This window comes from Cupressus sempervirens, chromosome 7, assembly GCF_028749045.1.
Source record: "Cupressus sempervirens isolate cs-2001-9-10 chromosome 7, ASM2874904v1, whole genome shotgun sequence".
NCBI classification, from domain to species: domain Eukaryota; kingdom Viridiplantae; phylum Streptophyta; class Pinopsida; order Cupressales; family Cupressaceae; genus Cupressus; species Cupressus sempervirens.
In genome coordinates this window covers 295,642,733-295,660,227 of record NC_143124.1, presented here as the reverse complement: position 1 = coordinate 295,660,227, position 17,495 = coordinate 295,642,733, and the positions used below count along the sequence as shown (strand labels likewise).

The 17,495-nt window shown below is 34.5% G+C and overlaps 1 protein-coding gene across 4 annotated transcripts; it reads right to left on the bottom strand.

Annotated features, from left to right (window-relative positions):
- Window positions 1-392: 392 nt before the first annotated feature.
- Window positions 393-5,923, bottom strand: LOC149546581 (uncharacterized). 4 transcript variants are annotated; one of them, XM_089791278.1, is made up of 11 exons: window positions 5,625-5,923; window positions 4,399-5,526; window positions 4,090-4,164; window positions 3,759-3,877; window positions 3,512-3,667; window positions 3,311-3,427; window positions 2,512-3,222; window positions 2,089-2,416; window positions 1,883-1,996; window positions 1,474-1,775; window positions 393-1,373 (listed from the first exon to the last, which is right to left on the bottom strand). In XM_089791278.1, exons 1-11 carry the CDS (start codon window positions 5,878-5,880, stop codon window positions 807-809), a joined length of 3,873 nt encoding a protein of 1,290 aa, XP_089647404.1. In that variant the 5' UTR covers window positions 5,881-5,923; the 3' UTR covers window positions 393-806. The 4 variants fall into 4 exon arrangements, with proteins under 4 accessions (XP_089647404.1, XP_089647401.1, XP_089647403.1 ...); XM_089791275.1 differs by having other exon boundaries at window positions 413-1,373; window positions 1,883-2,008; window positions 3,311-3,430; XM_089791277.1 differs by having other exon boundaries at window positions 413-1,373; window positions 3,311-3,430.
- Between the last annotated feature and the right edge of the window lie 11,572 nt (window positions 5,924-17,495).

Below are 17,495 nucleotides of genomic sequence, written 5' to 3'. Positions count from 1 at the left end.
CATGTTGACGTTTTCTTGCAGTGTGTGATTATAAAAAAATATGATTGCCCCTCTTTATATTTGTACCCTACGTGGCTAGTCTGTTGTGGAATGTTATAGATCTAGAGAGCGAGCTTTGTGAACTGAACACCAAAGGTCATGTGGAAGATGCATGTGAGCCGTAGGAGGGCATGTTGTGGATGTGGTTCCATATTGGAGCCGAGGGAAGAATCTGCTTAGACAAAGGCTGCACAAGGATGAGATTCATGAGTACTTGTCGAGGGGATTCAGTTCCACATATGTGGAAATATAGTTATCATAATAAGTTTTATATGCAAACATGAGAAGATTTTAAAAATGCAAAGCGGTTGGAGATTGCCTTTAAGGCCAAAACAATGGGTGAGACTTAAATACTAAGTTGTAGTGATATTCATCCACAACAAAACACCGAATATGGGCATCTTTATAGTCTATTTTAATCGAAACAACCTTCCAATGCAATAGTGATGTCTGAATCTTGTGAAATTATGAGACTATAATCGAATCTAGCAAAGCTTTTTGTCTTGAGAAGAGGTCTTCATACAATTATGAGTTTCTATGTCGCCACAGATAACAAATGCAAAGAGTTCAATGTCTTATTCCAATTTCAATTTTATACAACCAAATATAAGACAAACATATTCCCATCAAGTTGGAGGTGAACCAAACTGATCTAAAATAACAAACCTGGAATAAAAATACAAGAATAACAAATACGAAATAACAAACGGTAGTAGTGTTTAACGTTGCGTTTCATCTTGGGGACGTGGCATGTCGTAGACGGAGGCTCATTCTTTCCTGCTGTCAGTGTTTTTAGGCGAAGAGAGATGCCCAATGTCGCAGTGTAGTCTAAATTTCTGAAAAGATACTACACAATCCAAGGAGACGTCATATCTATGTTTCCCTTTCCTCTCTTTGTCCAGCATCTCTTTTAAGGAGAACCAGTTCTTCCTTTTTTCCTTCTCCTTCTTCATCTCCATCTCATTCTGGTGGTCTGGCTCTCGCTTCTTCTCCAGCTGATTCCCGGTCTTTGTCTGGTGGTCTGGCTCTTGCTTCTTCTTTAGTGGAGTATTCGGCGTCTCGCTGCCTGGCTCTTGCTTCTGCTTTGTTTTGCTCTTCCTTCTGCTTTGAGTATTCGGCGTCTCGCTGCTTGGCTCTTGCTTCTGCTTTGCTTGACTCCTGGTTTGTGGAGTATGCGGCGTCTGGACCTCCGTCTCCTGCGCCGAACCATTTTCGTCATCCTCCTGAGGTGGCCGGTAGTATTCAATCAAATAATTCAGTGATGGCTTGGTTGACTCGAGACCATCGCTACCGTCCTTAGAGAAACCATTTACAGGCACAAGGTTCTTCCAATCCTACAAATTACCACACAAGCCATGTCGTATTAAAAGGACCGATTGATTTAAGACATAAAAAGTAGCTCAAGAAAGAAATATGGGTAGCTAAACTAGGTACCTTAATTATGTCGTTAATGTGGTCTTCCCATTGCCAGCAACAAAATAACCATACAACCAGCTGCATCTGCCAGCCTGGAGTCTTTTTCACTGTCTCGCTTTGGGAAAGGATGTTCCACGCCACGCGATGGTAGATGAGGAATCGTTTCCATTCCCGCGGGAGCCTTCTCTCACCCGTTGCCGCTTCGCTCAAATCATCTAATGCTTGACTTTCCTCCTCGCTGTAATTCGTCATCAGCCTCTGGAAATTTAATGATACTGTTACCCGTCTCTTCTTCACTATCTCATTTTTGTCTCTCCGATCTGATAAATGCCGAAAATACCTTTGCAATTTGAATAATGCGTAGATGTTTACGATACAAAAATTGTAATAAACAAGCATACGATCGAGTAGGAATAAGAATCATTACCCGGCTGTGGCCAGAGTTTGAACATGGAGAATGGCTTACATATTCCGGAAAGTTTTGATAGGAAATTTTTACCATTCTCTGTACCAATCCCGAAAATCTCCAGGCACACATCACCTGGGGTTTGACCTGTGTTAAATTTTTTAAAAAGCTCGGCACATAAATAAGGTGGTATAATTATCAAAGCGTTAAAATCAACTCTGCATTACCTGGTTTGGATTTTTTGTCGCAGCCAGTCTCGTCCGATGAAGCTTGTTGCGGAACTTTAGCTTCAGCATTCTGAGACCAGCTTCGAAATGTCTCTCCTCGCTGCTCACGCAGGAATCTCTTTGTTTCTTCTTCGCTAGTATCTGGTAACGCCAGCGGCAGCTGAACTATTTTGCTTAAATATTTCTTTGTCAATTCTTTCAATTCTTCCCGATCATCGCTACTGTCTGGAAACTGGCGTTTCATTGCTTTTGCGATCATTTTCTCGTCCATTCCAAGAACGACGTCGATAGCACAAGCTGCCAACACCAAATTAACTGCAGACAGTACCTGATTACCAGAAACTTTTCGTTAGCACATCATCATATTTAGTCATCGCGAAATCCTTAAGGCAGAATTGGAGTATTTAAGAGACGTACGTATACCTTCAAAATAACAGTCTCCACACACCTATCCAAATCGTCAACAAAGACGATCATGCGAATACCGTCTTCGCTTGGCGCGGGTAACCTCGATACGGAGGTGCCCTTGATGTTGTCGGAATAGTCAGGATAGAGATTTACTAAATTGCATAACCGCCCAATAAATTTCCATATCCACGACGGTTTTATGCCAATCTCTTCCTTTAAAAACTTAATGTCAGATATAACTTGATGCTGATAACCCAGTTTTGTTGTATGGTCTGGTTTGCTGAAATATCCCATGATCTGAGCACTTACTGGCTTAATAACAGAAAGGAATTGTCTCATTACAGTCCATATAGCTAACAGTATGGTTATAGGAATGGAGCCATATGTTAGCTGCACAAGGTCGTTGTTCTTGGATTTACTAAATATTTTCCAGAGCACCCACGCAAGCCAACCGGAAAGAAATAATGCGAGGAGACATGGCAGAACCAATTCCATCCAGATTGCTTGTCTGTGATTCCTCCACGCGTAAGTGCAGTGACACCTCACTCTCTGAGCAGTGGTCATTGACTCTTCGATCGCCTTTGTTGTCTCAACTGCGAGACCTGCCCACGCCTCTGACTCATTTTGGTAATGCCATGCATTGTAACGAACTGTCAGAATACTGGGGATCTTCCTTAGGGGATATTCGTTGCTGGGTGAATCCCCTTCTTCACCTTTACATTTCATCTAAGTTAACAGAACACAATCACAAAACTAAGGAATCTTTTCAAGCCCTTATAAAATACGCGAAGTAGACAACTAGGGAAAAACTCACCATCCTTTTGCGGTCCATGACAGCTAATGATTTATATACATCGCGGTGCTCCTCTAGATAATTGCTATTGAGAAATTGTAGCAGAAGATAATCTTTCTCATGCTTGCGAATCTTTTTCTGCTAACAAAGACGACTGAAGCTTGATCATTTCATACCATTGTTGTTAAATTGAACACAATATAAAATCAAACGTGTACTCACGAAATGGGATGATTTCTTCATCGCTTCATTCAACTCGTCGCATTTCCTTTGACCTTCGCTACTCTCCTCGATCGGTCTGCACCCTGGAAACTGCTCTGTCGCTAATAAACCTGGAAATGCTAGCTGAGCTGCCTTTTTCAGTAGAATAGCTTCCGTCTGTTGCATTACCTCGTTAGTGATTTGCCATTTCCAACTTTAAAAGTTCGGTTAAAATATGGTTTTAGAAGAGAAGATGATTTAATCGTACCTGAATCATTAAACTGGACTTTCCTATTCCCCAGTCACCTGAGATGCCGACAGTTATTGGGGATTTCACGTATGGGTTTAAAAACAATTCTGCGAGCCCTTCTGCGAATTCCTTTCTTCCTGCATGTCCCGTTATATTACATCTCACGTTTAAACAACACACTATACCTATAATTGCATGTTATCTAATATATATAGAGTAGAAATGTCCCTACCACCCGAGAAACTATTTTTTCTTCATAAGAAATAAACACTTAATATTACAGACCAAATTGATTTTAAAAACTAATACAAAGATACTGATGCGACATATGTGAGAAGCTCAGTATTACCAAGCATATCGTTGATGGCTGGTTGATCTCGGCCTTGTTCTGGCATCTTCTCTATCTTATCCATCTCGTGAATCACTATTACATTAGTAGAGAACCATTAGCATCAATATATGGACTAGCCTCTACATAATACAAAATTACATGGTTATATATTAGAAAGCAAATAATAAATCACAATCATCCAAGGGCACACGGTAGAATCATGAATTACAAATTCAATTTTAATCTTAATAAGCAAGCATGTCTATGATAGGCTGTTAATAAAGAATGCCTGCGAGCACGCAATAAGGAATTTGATTTAAAGCGTACCATTATCGGCGTACTTTTTTTCTTCACGGCAACTATCAAGTTTGGCTATGCGCTCTGTATCTGCGCATCTGGTGACAAGTTCCCATGCCATCTTCTCATGCTGCAACTCAATAGCGGTAGATAGCAAGTCCATCGAGCTTTCACGGATGCGTTCTCTCTCGCCTTCAAGATACTTTCTAACCAATGACGACTTTGGACTTGCCTCTTCTGCTGTACCGCTACCCATTGCCGAGGCCCAGAGCAGAAGGGATCTCTCTTGTTCGTAATATCTGCCATCGCCAGGTCGGCGATGACTCAGCACTAACTCAGCCATCTCTTTAGCCTTGTCATCATCGGGGAGTTGCACAGCATAATGAAGAGCAGTTCTGCCATCAGAGTTGCGTTCCTGAAGAGGCCGAGATCCACTCTGCAAAAGGAGCCTCACGGCTTCTACATGACCTCCTCTTGCCGCTTCCAGAAGAGCTGTTTGACCGAACAAATCAGGTTGCCGGATGAAATCAAGATCTCCTTCTGACTGCCCGAGTAAAGTTTTGATGATATCTGTGTCACCCTGAAGAGCTGCTTTATGCAGAGCTGTCCTCCCCTGGGCGTCCGGTGAGACAATAATTGTACTCTTTTTAGGCAATGTATACAAATAATCCAATACATCTCTTTTTACACCCTTTATAGCAAAGTGCACCGCATTTTCTTTGTTTATATCTGTTTTATCAGCTTTCATCTCGCAATCTTGAATAAGCATCTCGACTAGCTCAGTATTACCATGGAAAGCTGCAAAATGAAGAGCAGTCCTTTCGTAAATATCTGCGGCATCTATAAAATCTTTTCCAGCTTGAGAAAATTTATCCTTTAAACACTCAGCAACGTATTTTCCATGTTTCGGATTGTGTGGCTGATCTACTGCATAATGCAGTACGGTTCTGCCGTTATGGAAATTCTCTTGGATGCTTTTCATCAATTTGTTGAGCTCTTCTACACGCTTTCCTTTCTCCATCTTCTCATGAACGATACCATGCAAGACAAAGCATATAACTTCAGTGATTTTATCGTCACAGGATAACAAGACAGCGGCTTTTCCTCCTTGAGAGGTCCACTTAACTCCAGAGTAGATATCCTCGCTGAAGGAACCATCTGCTCAGATTCAATTGAGAATTGAAGTCTTAAAATCTTTCTGATCAGCAAAATATAATTATTTTAAACAACGCTGTAAACTAACGTAACATACATACCTGCAGGCCTTCGTTTATCTCTAATTAATAGCATGTCCTCCATATTGGACTTGTACTGTTTGACAGCAGTAGATTTACTTCTCACATATCCATCCAAAAGGCGTACCGTATCCGACGAATTTAGGATGCCCTCTTTTCTAATCTTTGTAAGAATTGGATTCACTTCATCTACAGAAGCCAAACGCCAGTCTAGCCACCTATCGGATGATAATATTTCATTTCTTTTGCGCTTGCGGAATTCTGGCATTTCAGACATCGCGAGCACAATTCAATGTCCTCAACTCTCAACTCCGGCACATAGTTGATCATCGTCTAGGGCCATTCTATAAGGCTATACCACGTTTGTTTCGTGCAATCTTTCACACCACATTACGTCATGCTTTTATTATCATGAATCCTCAAATTCCACAAGAAGTCCAGACTCCAATTTATCAAAAGCGACACGAAAAAGACGTGAAATTAAAATCCTTCGGGCATCATCTGGGGCCTGGGCCATGGAGCGATAAAATAAAAGCACTAACCATTTTACCCTTCTAATATGGTGACATAATTTGCTGATTTTCAGCGATGCATTTTTCTTTTCGCTACCTAACGTGCTGCAAATTGGACCTGCCTTTTGAGAGGCAATTATATATAGGTGGGACCGTTCACGTGCCTAGCAGAAGACAGACTCCACTTATTGTTTTATTTAGTTAATGTTTCCTGCTTTCAAATTACATTACATTAAAGTACTAATGCGGATGATCAAAATCTCAACAACTACGTACGCTCAATAAAGGGTGGATTTAGAAACATCTTGATCCATTGAATATGGTAACGATATTGGATCTAGGAACGCAATTCTTGAGGGTTGAAGCTTTTTCTTAAATGAACGCTGCAACTACTGTAGACGATTGTTACTCTCGTGAAAGCATTTATTTCGGTGTTTACTGGTTTAGAATCATATTAGGTGGAAGTTATAACACCCAGTAATCAATTTGATGACTGACACAATAAAGGAGAAATGCCCAGTGCTATTTCCCAAACGAATAGGACGGGTGGGGTTGGTAACCATTGTTTTGGCCGGCAGTGAGAAAATAGTAACAATTAACAAATTATTTGTTTATTATGATCGATTAAGAAAAGTTCAAACAATGACGTTGAATCCTGAATCACGCGCATCTCCTGCCACCGAAGAAGTTGAAGATGCCTAAATTCATGCATCTCCCACGACTCAATGAAAGGTCTCTAGGCGACATTTGTTTTAACAAAACAAAAAATGAAAACTAAGTTTTACAACATAACATATAAATGATGTATTATCATCCAAATAAGTAATAATGAACTAGTACTTGTACCTTTGAAGGGTGAAAGGATTATGGTGATGTGTTATATAATTTAAATAATGTCATTATATTGCTAAAATCTTATTTTTCTAGACTCCTTCATTTAGCACCAACAATAATCTCAACAAGAACAATAATGCAAACGGTTTGCACCTCACACCTAAAGGTTATCAACAACTCTAAGTGTTGTTCTAGACATTGTGTTCTCCAACTTTCTATATATCTCCTACTTTTTATATGTGATTTCTCTCCTACAAAATAAGCATGCACCATATTTGGACTTCTAAACCATCATGGTCTCCACCCTAACTACATCAAAATGGAATTTTAATTCCACTATGGCCAATATCCCCATTGACTTTTGAGAGAAGAATATAAGTTGTAAATACTCCTAGGCTTATATTCATGTTTGATCTTCATATTCTCAAGAAAGTTGACCATACACCTATAATGATCAATTTTAGGTATACATGTCTACCAAAGTATTGGTAACTAAAATTTTTGATAAAATTCATCTTCTTCATAATTTGATGAATTACCATGCCATGTAAAAAAGCCCCACTTCAATAGATAAATGGATAATACAGACAAATGTTGCTAAGTTTGTGTTTTTAACGAGTATCCTGTGATCAAAGCATTCCAGGACATCACATTTTTTTGTGATATTTAATCAAACAGTCTGCATACCTTCCACATTTAAGACTAATCTACAAATTTTAATAATAAAAGTTAAGTTACATCGAAAAACCACTAACTCATTTAGGCATTTAGTCAATTTAAAGAGATAAATACCTTAATGCTATCTCATTTGTATATTTTTGACTTAAAATTATTTAATTCAATTTAATTAAAATTAAAATTATGCTCTTTAAACCTAAAATAGCATTAAAAAAATCTTATTAGAGATTAATAGGATGTTATACATAAAAATAGGAAGCTACAATTGTATACAATGAATTCATAAGATGTTATTAAATTCATAAAATTAGGTAGAATAGAAGCTCATTTGATAGTTTTCTCAGAGTGTTCAAATTTAGTATTAATAATTGTAATTTTGATGAAACTTTAGAGTTGGAATTCTATAGATGTCATATTATTTGGTAATAAATATTTGAAACTCACACTCATGTCAGATTTTGTTGAGGAGGATTTAAACTTCTTCGTGTCAAGAACTACACCTTTTTTCTTCAGATATTAGTATAAAATTGATTTCACCAAAATGTGCCAACTTGAAGATAATAAATGGGTGACAATAATTTTTTAAAAATTATAGTTTTCTATTTACTACAAGGGTTACCAATAAAGGAGTTCCCAATAAAATCTACTTTCATTAATTATTGGAACTTAAGATGAGGATCCATTGCAACCCTACACTCTCTAGGTTCTATACACTACAGGTCCTCAAGGCATAACATACATTCAACTATACAAGGATTAACAAGGTGTACATAAGAGAGACTCTAAAGCATGTGTATAAATTTTATCAATTAGTTGCTAAGTTTCTATTTTATTTATAGCCATCATTCCCTCATTATAGTTATCCTTGCTTGTTATTCCTTGTTTGTTATTGCTTATTATTCTTCTATATTATATTTACCCAACATTCCCCTTTCATTCATTAACAACATATTTCTTGATGTGTTATTTGAAGGTTGTAAAATAGTGTTGGTTTTTGTCTTCCCCTTCATTTTCTTCAGATTGTCTTCACATTGAGATTTTTTGGCTTCTTTCCTCCCTCGGCCTACACAAAATCAAGAGCTCTTACTCCCAAACCAACCTGCACTTTATCCTAATAAAGTTAATTTATTTTGCATGCAATAACTGAGTTGGAAAATTGTGCAATTTTTGTCATATATTTCACAAAGATCCCCTTGACAAATGTGTAGATGACCATAATGATACATATTATCGCTGCAGATGTTATCTCCTTCTACAAAGTGCTTCATAAGAAAATAAGGAAGGATGGATATGATTCCTTCCTTAGGTACATTGTTAAATAACACCTTCTCATCCTTTGTGAAGACTTTCCTATCGAAACATCCTATTAGCACCAAATGATAATATTCTTAATGTATGCAAAAGAACCATATTAGTTGTTATGATGTCATTGATTTCAAAGCCTTAATTGGTTAGATATTATGCTAATTCAGTGGAGTTCCATATCCTTTAATTATGGGAGAGGATTTGAAAAAAGTAGGATAATGTAAGTGTTGGTAAGAGTATGGTATTTAGTGGACACTAGAGTGAGTTAGAATATGATAGTATAATGTTGGTATTATTATTATACACAAAGTGTTGGAATCATGTATAAGAAAGATAGTTTAGTTGGTAAATGAAGGAACAAACTATTAACTAAGATAGTATAGTTGTCGCCAAGAATGTGATGAAGTTTAGTGCCAACCAAGCAAGTTTAGAGTTAACCGAGCATATTGTTTATCAAGCAAGATGTAATTTTGACCAAGCATGAAAAACAAGAGGAAGTTTAGAATATAATTAATATGAGGTTGACATGTAATGTAAATAAAGAATATTCGAGAAGATTTGAAGATAAGTATGGAGTTAGCTATGAGATCAATGACTCAAGAAAGTCAATGAAGATCTAACGAACAAGGTTGGATATTTTCAAATAGAGAAAAAGTTTCAAGATAAATATGTTGTATACCAAGCATTTAGAGTCAATAAATGCAAACTTGATGAAGCTCTGATGATTATAACTAAGTGAAAAAATAAATGGATCACAATATGAGTAAAAGAAAAAAAATACAATTTAAGAAATGACTACGAAGTTCTATTTTATTGATCAAGGAAGAAGAAAGTGATATTTTGAAGAAATTGAGTACAGGTCCATTGTGAACATAACAAAAAGAAAGTCCAAAATTGATGTGTGAAGCATTTAAATCATCCAAAAAGTGATCAAAAGGAAGATATTGAGTGGAGGAAAGATCTAATTAAGAAAGGTAGTGCTTAAACCTAATAGAAAAATTTCTCTATTACTTTCAAAAAACTGTAGTAGAAAATATCTTAAACCTAACATTCTTGTTAAATCCTATATGGTAATAGTCAATAGTAGTGTGTTGTAATTCCTTTAGAGAGGGTCACTCTTTAGAAATTACAAGGAGTGATAAGGTCTAGATGATCTCTGGTTAAAATCTCATAACAAGTTTACATTAGCAATATATATGTATCCTTTTACGAGGTTGGCCCATATCTGATCTCACTTCACAAGAGTAAAAATATTTGGGTTTTTGGTCCTAGGTATTTTTCCCTTTATATAGTTTCCACATTAAATACTTACGTAAAACTTGTGTGAATTTTTACAATGTTGCATATTTATTTTAAGTATTTTTATTATTATTCTTGCAACTAAGTATAAGCTGAAAACTAACTCATATACTTAGTATATTAAGGAACAATAAGGTATATTAAGTTACTAATTTGAAGCAAAGACGAACTTAGTTGGAATCATGGTGTTTGATCTAAATATCAAGTAATTGATTTAAAATATTGAATTTTTTAAGTTCATAAAAAACAAAAGTTTAAGGTTTGTAGGATAATTGGTGATACTTGAATGACCTCTACCTCTAAGTTATCTAACAATTAATATCAAAGCTAATTGTTTGAAGGAAAAGTTTAAAGGGACTTAAGCTAAATATTTGAAGATGTATAAGAGAAAGGTAGAAAAGGTAAACAAGAACTTTTCATCATAGCTAAGAAGGATGAACTTGCATCTGTATGGAATTTGAGACCATGCATTACACTTTTTAAAGAAATGATACACAACTAAACTTTCCTATGATAGTTGATGAGATGAACCAAAAGAAATAACATAACAATGTGATGATTTATATTACCTTTGGACTTAATGATGTTGAATTTGATGATGTATAAAACTATGCTACTTCTAAAGCAATGTTGAAAAAGTTGATACAAGTACATGGTGAATATCAAAATGTGTTCAGAGATAAAGAAAGAAGGTTTGAGAGACAAATATGATGATATGACGATCAAAGGTATAGAAACTATTGTTCAATATGTTAATTGAATCAACGAAGTTGTGAGTTCCACCAAAGCTATTGGAGGAGTCATTAGTGATACAAAATTTATAATTAAAGTTCTTCAAACATTATTTCTGATCTATTCTATAAGAGTGTCTTCCATTCAAGAAGTCAAGGCTATGCCTATTAATGAACTTACTTTTGATAGTTTAGTTGGTATATTGACTGCATTTTAGTTAACTAACTATGATAATAGTATGCCCAAGATTGAGAAGCTTTTACGTCTTCACTAATAATTGGAATTTAAAAGAAAGAGAAGAGAAATAATGAGGCTACTAAGAGATAAAGGGAGATTCAAAGGTAAACTACCTCTAATATGTTTTAAATGTAATGAAGTTGGTCTCTTTGATGCTAGATGCCAAAAAAAATATAGGAGTGACATGAAATACAACCTAAGGATAAAAAATAAAGAAAGAGCAAGGATCATAAGGACTAAAAGGACTAAGGAAATAATTTATGCTACATCCCAAAAGAGAAGCACATTGAGTCAAATATAGAAGATGAAAATCAAGGGCTAGAAGTTGTATATGTTTTTGTTAAAGAAGATCTTAATAACAAAAGGTATGCACAAGAAAAGGCCCTTATTTCTCATGTTAGTAATAATGACACATGGATTATTGATAGTGTAAGTTCACATCACATGACTCATGATATTAATAAGTTTGATAAGCTTATAGAATATGATGGTAGAACTATTAAACTTGGAAATGATGTACCATTTCTAGTGTAAGGTGGAGGATCATTGATGCTTAATGATAGAATAAAATGTGATGATGCATATTTGGCTAAAGAAATAAAATATAATTTGGTGAGTATTTCTCAGTTGAATAAAATAGGTAAAAAGTTGGAGTTTTAGAATATAAAGGTAAATATCTATGATGATAATGAAAATTTGTTAGGAATTGGACAAAAAATGAGAGATAATATATTCTACCTAGATCTTTCAATTAGTACATGTCTATTTTCAAAATTTGAAGAGGTATGGTTATGGTATAAGAGAATTTATCATGTTAACTTTGACGATATGGTCCAATTGAGTAGAAAGAAGAGAGTGAGAGGCTTAAATTTTTTTCATAAACTTGACAATGCTATGTGCAAACAATGTCAACTTGGTAAGATGACTAAGTCTAGTTTTTTAAGACACATTTGATTATTAACATTCTATAATTGGTAAAAATCAATTTGTTTGGACCTATGAAGGATAAGAGATATTATGGAGGAAAATAGTTGATTTTATTTGTTGATGATTATTCTAGAATGATGAATGCAATGTTTCTAAAGAACAAATGTTATCTATTTGATATATTCAAATGGTATAAAGATATAGTTCAAAAGGAAATGGGTAAATTTTTGAAATTCCTAAGATATGATAGAGGTGAAGAGCATATGTCTAATGAAATAACTAACTTTTACACTAAGAATATAATTAAGAGACAACTATCTGCATGTACACCACAAGAAAATGAGATTGTAGAAAGAAGAAACAAATCAATTTTTGATCATGTTAGAAGACTATTGATTGAAAAATAAGTTGCCAAAATGCTTTAGAGAGAAGCCATAAGAACTATTGTATATACTCTCAACTGAGTTTTGTTAAAGAAGGGAACAAACAAGACACCATATGAAACCAATTATGGTCCTACAAAATATGTATGTTATTTAAAAATATTTAGAAGTAGGTATTATATTCATTAAGGTTCAATGAATGGGAAATTTGATTCCAAAGGTGATGAAGGTATATCCATAGGTTACTCAGTTGGAAGAAAGAATTGCAAATGATTGAATAAGGTGAACTAGGAAATTTACACTTGATAATAATGATTGGATCAATGCAATAAATAAAGAAATAGATCAAATTAAGAAGAACAATAAATGGACACTTCTAGTAAGACCTAAAGAAAAGAATGTGATTGGAACCAAGTGGATTTTAAGGAACAAACCAAATGAGAAAGGAGATGTAGTAAGGAACAAATACAAACTTGTTTGTAAAGGTTGTGCCAAAGAAGAAGAAATTTGTTATGGAGAGACCTTCATACTTGTAGCTAGATTGAAAGGAGATAGAACTCTATTGGCATATGCAACTTACAAGAGATTCAAGGTATATGAAATAGATGCAATCTAAAAATTATTCATGTAAATAACACAATAGGAAGGCCCCTTAAAGCCAATTTTCTTAAACCAACCAATAGTATAGATGCATTTTTAACGAGTGACCCAATAAAACATACTGGCTTTATCTATTAAAGATTGGTAACCATCTTTGACCTTATATGTCCCTAACTTAGATCAGAACCATATGAGGGGATCATCTATGTTTTTGGGGTTGATATCTGTAAAAGAAAGGATATAAGCAATTTCTAACCTTTCAACATGTTAGAGAGGGTTCCCATTAAAGGATTTCTATTTCTAGGATATACTGTGGTCATTTTTTGGGAATTTGATATATTTATCATGTTTGTCACCCCATAAATTTATCATTGTGTCCTAGATATTGGGATGACTATTGTCAAAAATTTGAGAATATAAACACTATGAGTCATCTAGAAAAAAAAAATCCTTTATTTCAATATGTGATGTCATAAGAAAGTCTATCAAAAATTATATCTCTACAATCAAGCATAATATGCTATGCTTTAGAACCTTTGAGTAGGCTAGTAGTTCTAAATAAGTTAATTATTTTAGTTGGATCCAAGTATTTGCAAAATAGAATTTTAGCTCATTTACTGATGATATTTTAATGTATTCACCAACTAAGTTTGGCTCCCATGGACTTATTTTGCAAATCTATTATCGTGATGCCAAGATCTACTTTTTACATTTGTTTTAAAATTTTGACAACTAAGTAATACCATTTTTTTTAATTGTTGGTGACTCCTTGGAGAAAGGAGTTTATCATCTCTTTCTTACTATAAGGTTTGGCTTTGGAAGAGAAGGGGAGAAAATATATTTGATAAGATGGTAATGTAGAAAGGGCTACTTTAATTATATTGATATGATTGACATCAGATAGTCATTTACATTTTTAGTTATCCATAATTTTATAATATTTTCTCTCGTAGAGATCCCAAAATTTGTATGATCTATTATTTTTATCAATTGGGATACCTAGATATTTGCAAGGGAATGAACCTTTTTTGAAACCCAAAATATTACATTTATCCTTTTTGTCATTAAGTTTAGTGTTCATAAAAAATATTTAGGTTTTCTTTAATTATTTACCTATTTCCTAATACTTTCATGTATAATTTTAGAATTTATTTGTGGTTAAGTGTTTTTTCCTCAAAAACTTTGGTAGGAAGGATCATATTGTCTGCAGATTGTTGATGAGTAATATTATAAACCTTACTTGTGACTTTGAATCCAAAAATTCTACTTTCAGTGTTGAAATTATTTATCATTATCCATAAGGTTTCCATCACAATGATAAATAGGAAGGGTGAGATGGGTTTTTTCCTCTTATACCAAGCCCTAGTAGCTTGTTTCAAACCATAAAGTGCCTTGTTTGGTTTATATACCTTTTTTTCATGCCCACTAACCTCATAACCAGGTGGTTGTTTAATATATACCTCTTCATCAAGAAAACCATTCAAAAAAGCTGATTTTACATCCATTTGATACACTTTCCAATCATTTTGTGCTGCTATTGCTAAAATAGTTCGAACTGTGTCAAGTCTAGCAACTGGAGCAAATGTTTCATTATAATCAACTCCATATTGTTGTGAAAAACCTTTAGCAACTAGTCTTGCCTTGTGCTTAACAATTTCACCTTTTTCATCAAATTTAGTTTTGTAAACCCATTTGACTCCTATACATTCTTTTCCTTTAGGTAAATCCATTAATTCCCATGTGTTATTTCTTTCAATAGAGTCAATTTCTTCATCCATTGCCTTGATCCATTTATCTTCTTTAATTGCTTCATCAAAATACAATGGATCACAAGAAAATAAAGCAAAATTTGAGTAAATATCTACATTCTCTTCTTCTTGATCATATATTTCTTTTAAGCTTCTTGTCTTCTTACCTTTGTAACCTGGCGTTGAGAATGTTGAATCAGATTTATCACTTACATTTGAACTTGGAGGTGAGGCACCTTGCACAAAGTTCTTTGGTGGAGTATTGGGTGTTGATTGAGTCCCTTGCTCCTTTAATTCATCATCACTTTGTAATATTGGTGCTCCTCTTGTGACTTGTTTGTTATCATTTTCATGCCATGAATCTTCTTCTTCAAATTTAACATCCCTGCTAATGATCAATTTCTTTGAAACGGGATTATACAATCTATAAGCCTTTGATTCTTCACTATAGCCAATAAACATGCATTTTTCACTTTTATCATCCAATTTCTTTCTCAATTCAGATGGAACTAATGAATAAGCAACACAGCCAAAAACTCTAAAATGGGATACTGTATGTTTCTTACCATTCCATGCTTCTTGTGGAATTGTGTTCTTAACACTCTTTGTAGGACTCCTGTTCAAAATGTATACAGCACATGCTACTGCTTCTGCCCAAAACTCATTGGATAGATTTTTGGCCTTCAACATACTCCTTGCCATTTCCATTATGGTTCTATTCTTCCTTTCTGCTACACCATTTTGTTGTGGTGTGTACCTTGTGGTAAACTGCTTCTTAATTCCATGAAATCTGCAAAATTCTAAAAAATCATTAGAACTGAATTCACCACCTCTATCAGATCGCAATACCTTGATGTAGTGACCACTTTGCTTTTCAACAAAATTTTTGAACTCCTTGAACTTTTCAAAAGCTTCACTTTTTTGTTTGAGAAAGTATATCCAAATCTTCCTACTAAAATCATCAATAAATGTTAGGAAATATATACTTCCTCCTAAAGATGGGGTTTGCATAGGTCCACATATATCAGTGTGAACTAATTCCAATGGTGCTCTTGCTCTATATGAACCTCCTACTGGGAAGCTTTCTCTATGTTGTTTTGCCAAAATACAACTTTCACATGAACTTGGTGGTTTCAATATTTGAGGCAATCCTTTCACCATATTCTTCTTTTGTAATAAGCTTAAAGCATCAAAATGAAGATGACCATACCTCAAATGCCATAGCCACGACTGATCTGAGTATACTGTCTTGAAACTAACTTCTTTTCCTCCTTGAATGCAATGAATCTGAAGGGGGAACATTCGATTTTGTGTCATGTTGACCCTTGCAATTAACCTACCACTAGGATTTCTATCCAAGATTGTGCAAACATCATTATCAAAAGAAACTTTCTAACCTTTTTGTACTAGTTGACCAACACTCATGAGATTGTGTTTTAATCCAGGCACAAAATACACATCAGGAATATATCTTTTTCCTCCATTTTTTGTCAAGACATTTATAACACCTTTTCCCATTACAAAGACTTTACTATCATTTCCTAACTTTACTTCAAATTTTACAGAATCATCCAAGCTAGCAAACAAATCTTTATTTCCAGTCATATGGTTACTACATCCACTATCTAGGAACCATATATCACTAGAGCTTTCTTGAGCAACATTACAAGTTATAAATAAACTTCCAGAATTGTTATCAGATACATCTGAGTAATTAGCACCATTCTTTTCAATATCCTCTTGTTTCTTTCTATATTCACTTGCAATATGACCAAATCTCTTACAATAATGACATTGAATTCGAGATTTATCAAACCTTGATGATGGGTGTTGGAATGAACTTCTGCCACATCCTCTATTAGAACTCTGAATGGATTGATTTGTTCTCTCTTCTTGATTTGGACTTCCACATCCATCTATGCTTCTACCTCTTCCTCTTCCTCTGTAGTTTGATCTTCCTCTTCCTCTGCCAAAAGATACCTGCGATCTAAATGCATTCTCCAAGGAAGAATTGTTATTTCTGTTCATTCTTGATTCATGAGATAAAAGTGAGCCCATCAATTCATCAATAGATAGTATTGTCAAATCTTTAGATTCTTCAATGGCATCAAATTTTCTAGGCAAACAACAAAGTATCTTTTCAACAACTTTTTGATCTGTCAAATCATCACCATATGATCTAATTTGATTAACCACATTCATTACTTGATTTAAAAATTGATCTACTGAGTCTGAATCTTTCATACACAAATTTTCAAAATCACGCCTTAAAGTTTGCAATTTAGCAATCTTAACTTTTGATGTCCCTTGATATGCTGTTTCTAAAATATCCCATGCAATTTTAGACTTTTTAGCAGCACAAACTTTAGGAAAAATTGATTCATCTAAAGATTGTTGAATTAGAAACAACGCTTTAGCATCTTTTTTCCTGTTATCTTGTAATTTATCCTTTTCATCTTGTGTTAATGTAGACTCATCTTGTGGTTCAATAAAACACTTTTCAATAAGATCCCATATGCCTTGAGAACAAAATAGCGTCTTCATTTTTATAGCCCAAAATTCATAATTTTTACCAGAAAATATTGGAATTTGTGGTTGAGCTATACTACTTCCTGAAGCCATATTAATACATAGTTA

Coding starts and splice junctions, on each gene's coding strand:
- LOC149546581 (XM_089791275.1), bottom strand. CDS start 5,880: ATGTCTGAAATGCCAGAATTCCGCAAGCGCAAAAGAAATGAAATATTA. Junction 3,668..3,758: donor AGTCCAGTTTAATGATTCAG/GTACGATTAAAT, acceptor GTAATGCAACAG/ACGGAAGCTATTCTACTGAA. Junction 2,417..2,511: donor TGGAGACTGTTATTTTGAAG/GTATACGTACGT, acceptor TCTGGTAATCAG/GTACTGTCTGCAGTTAATTT.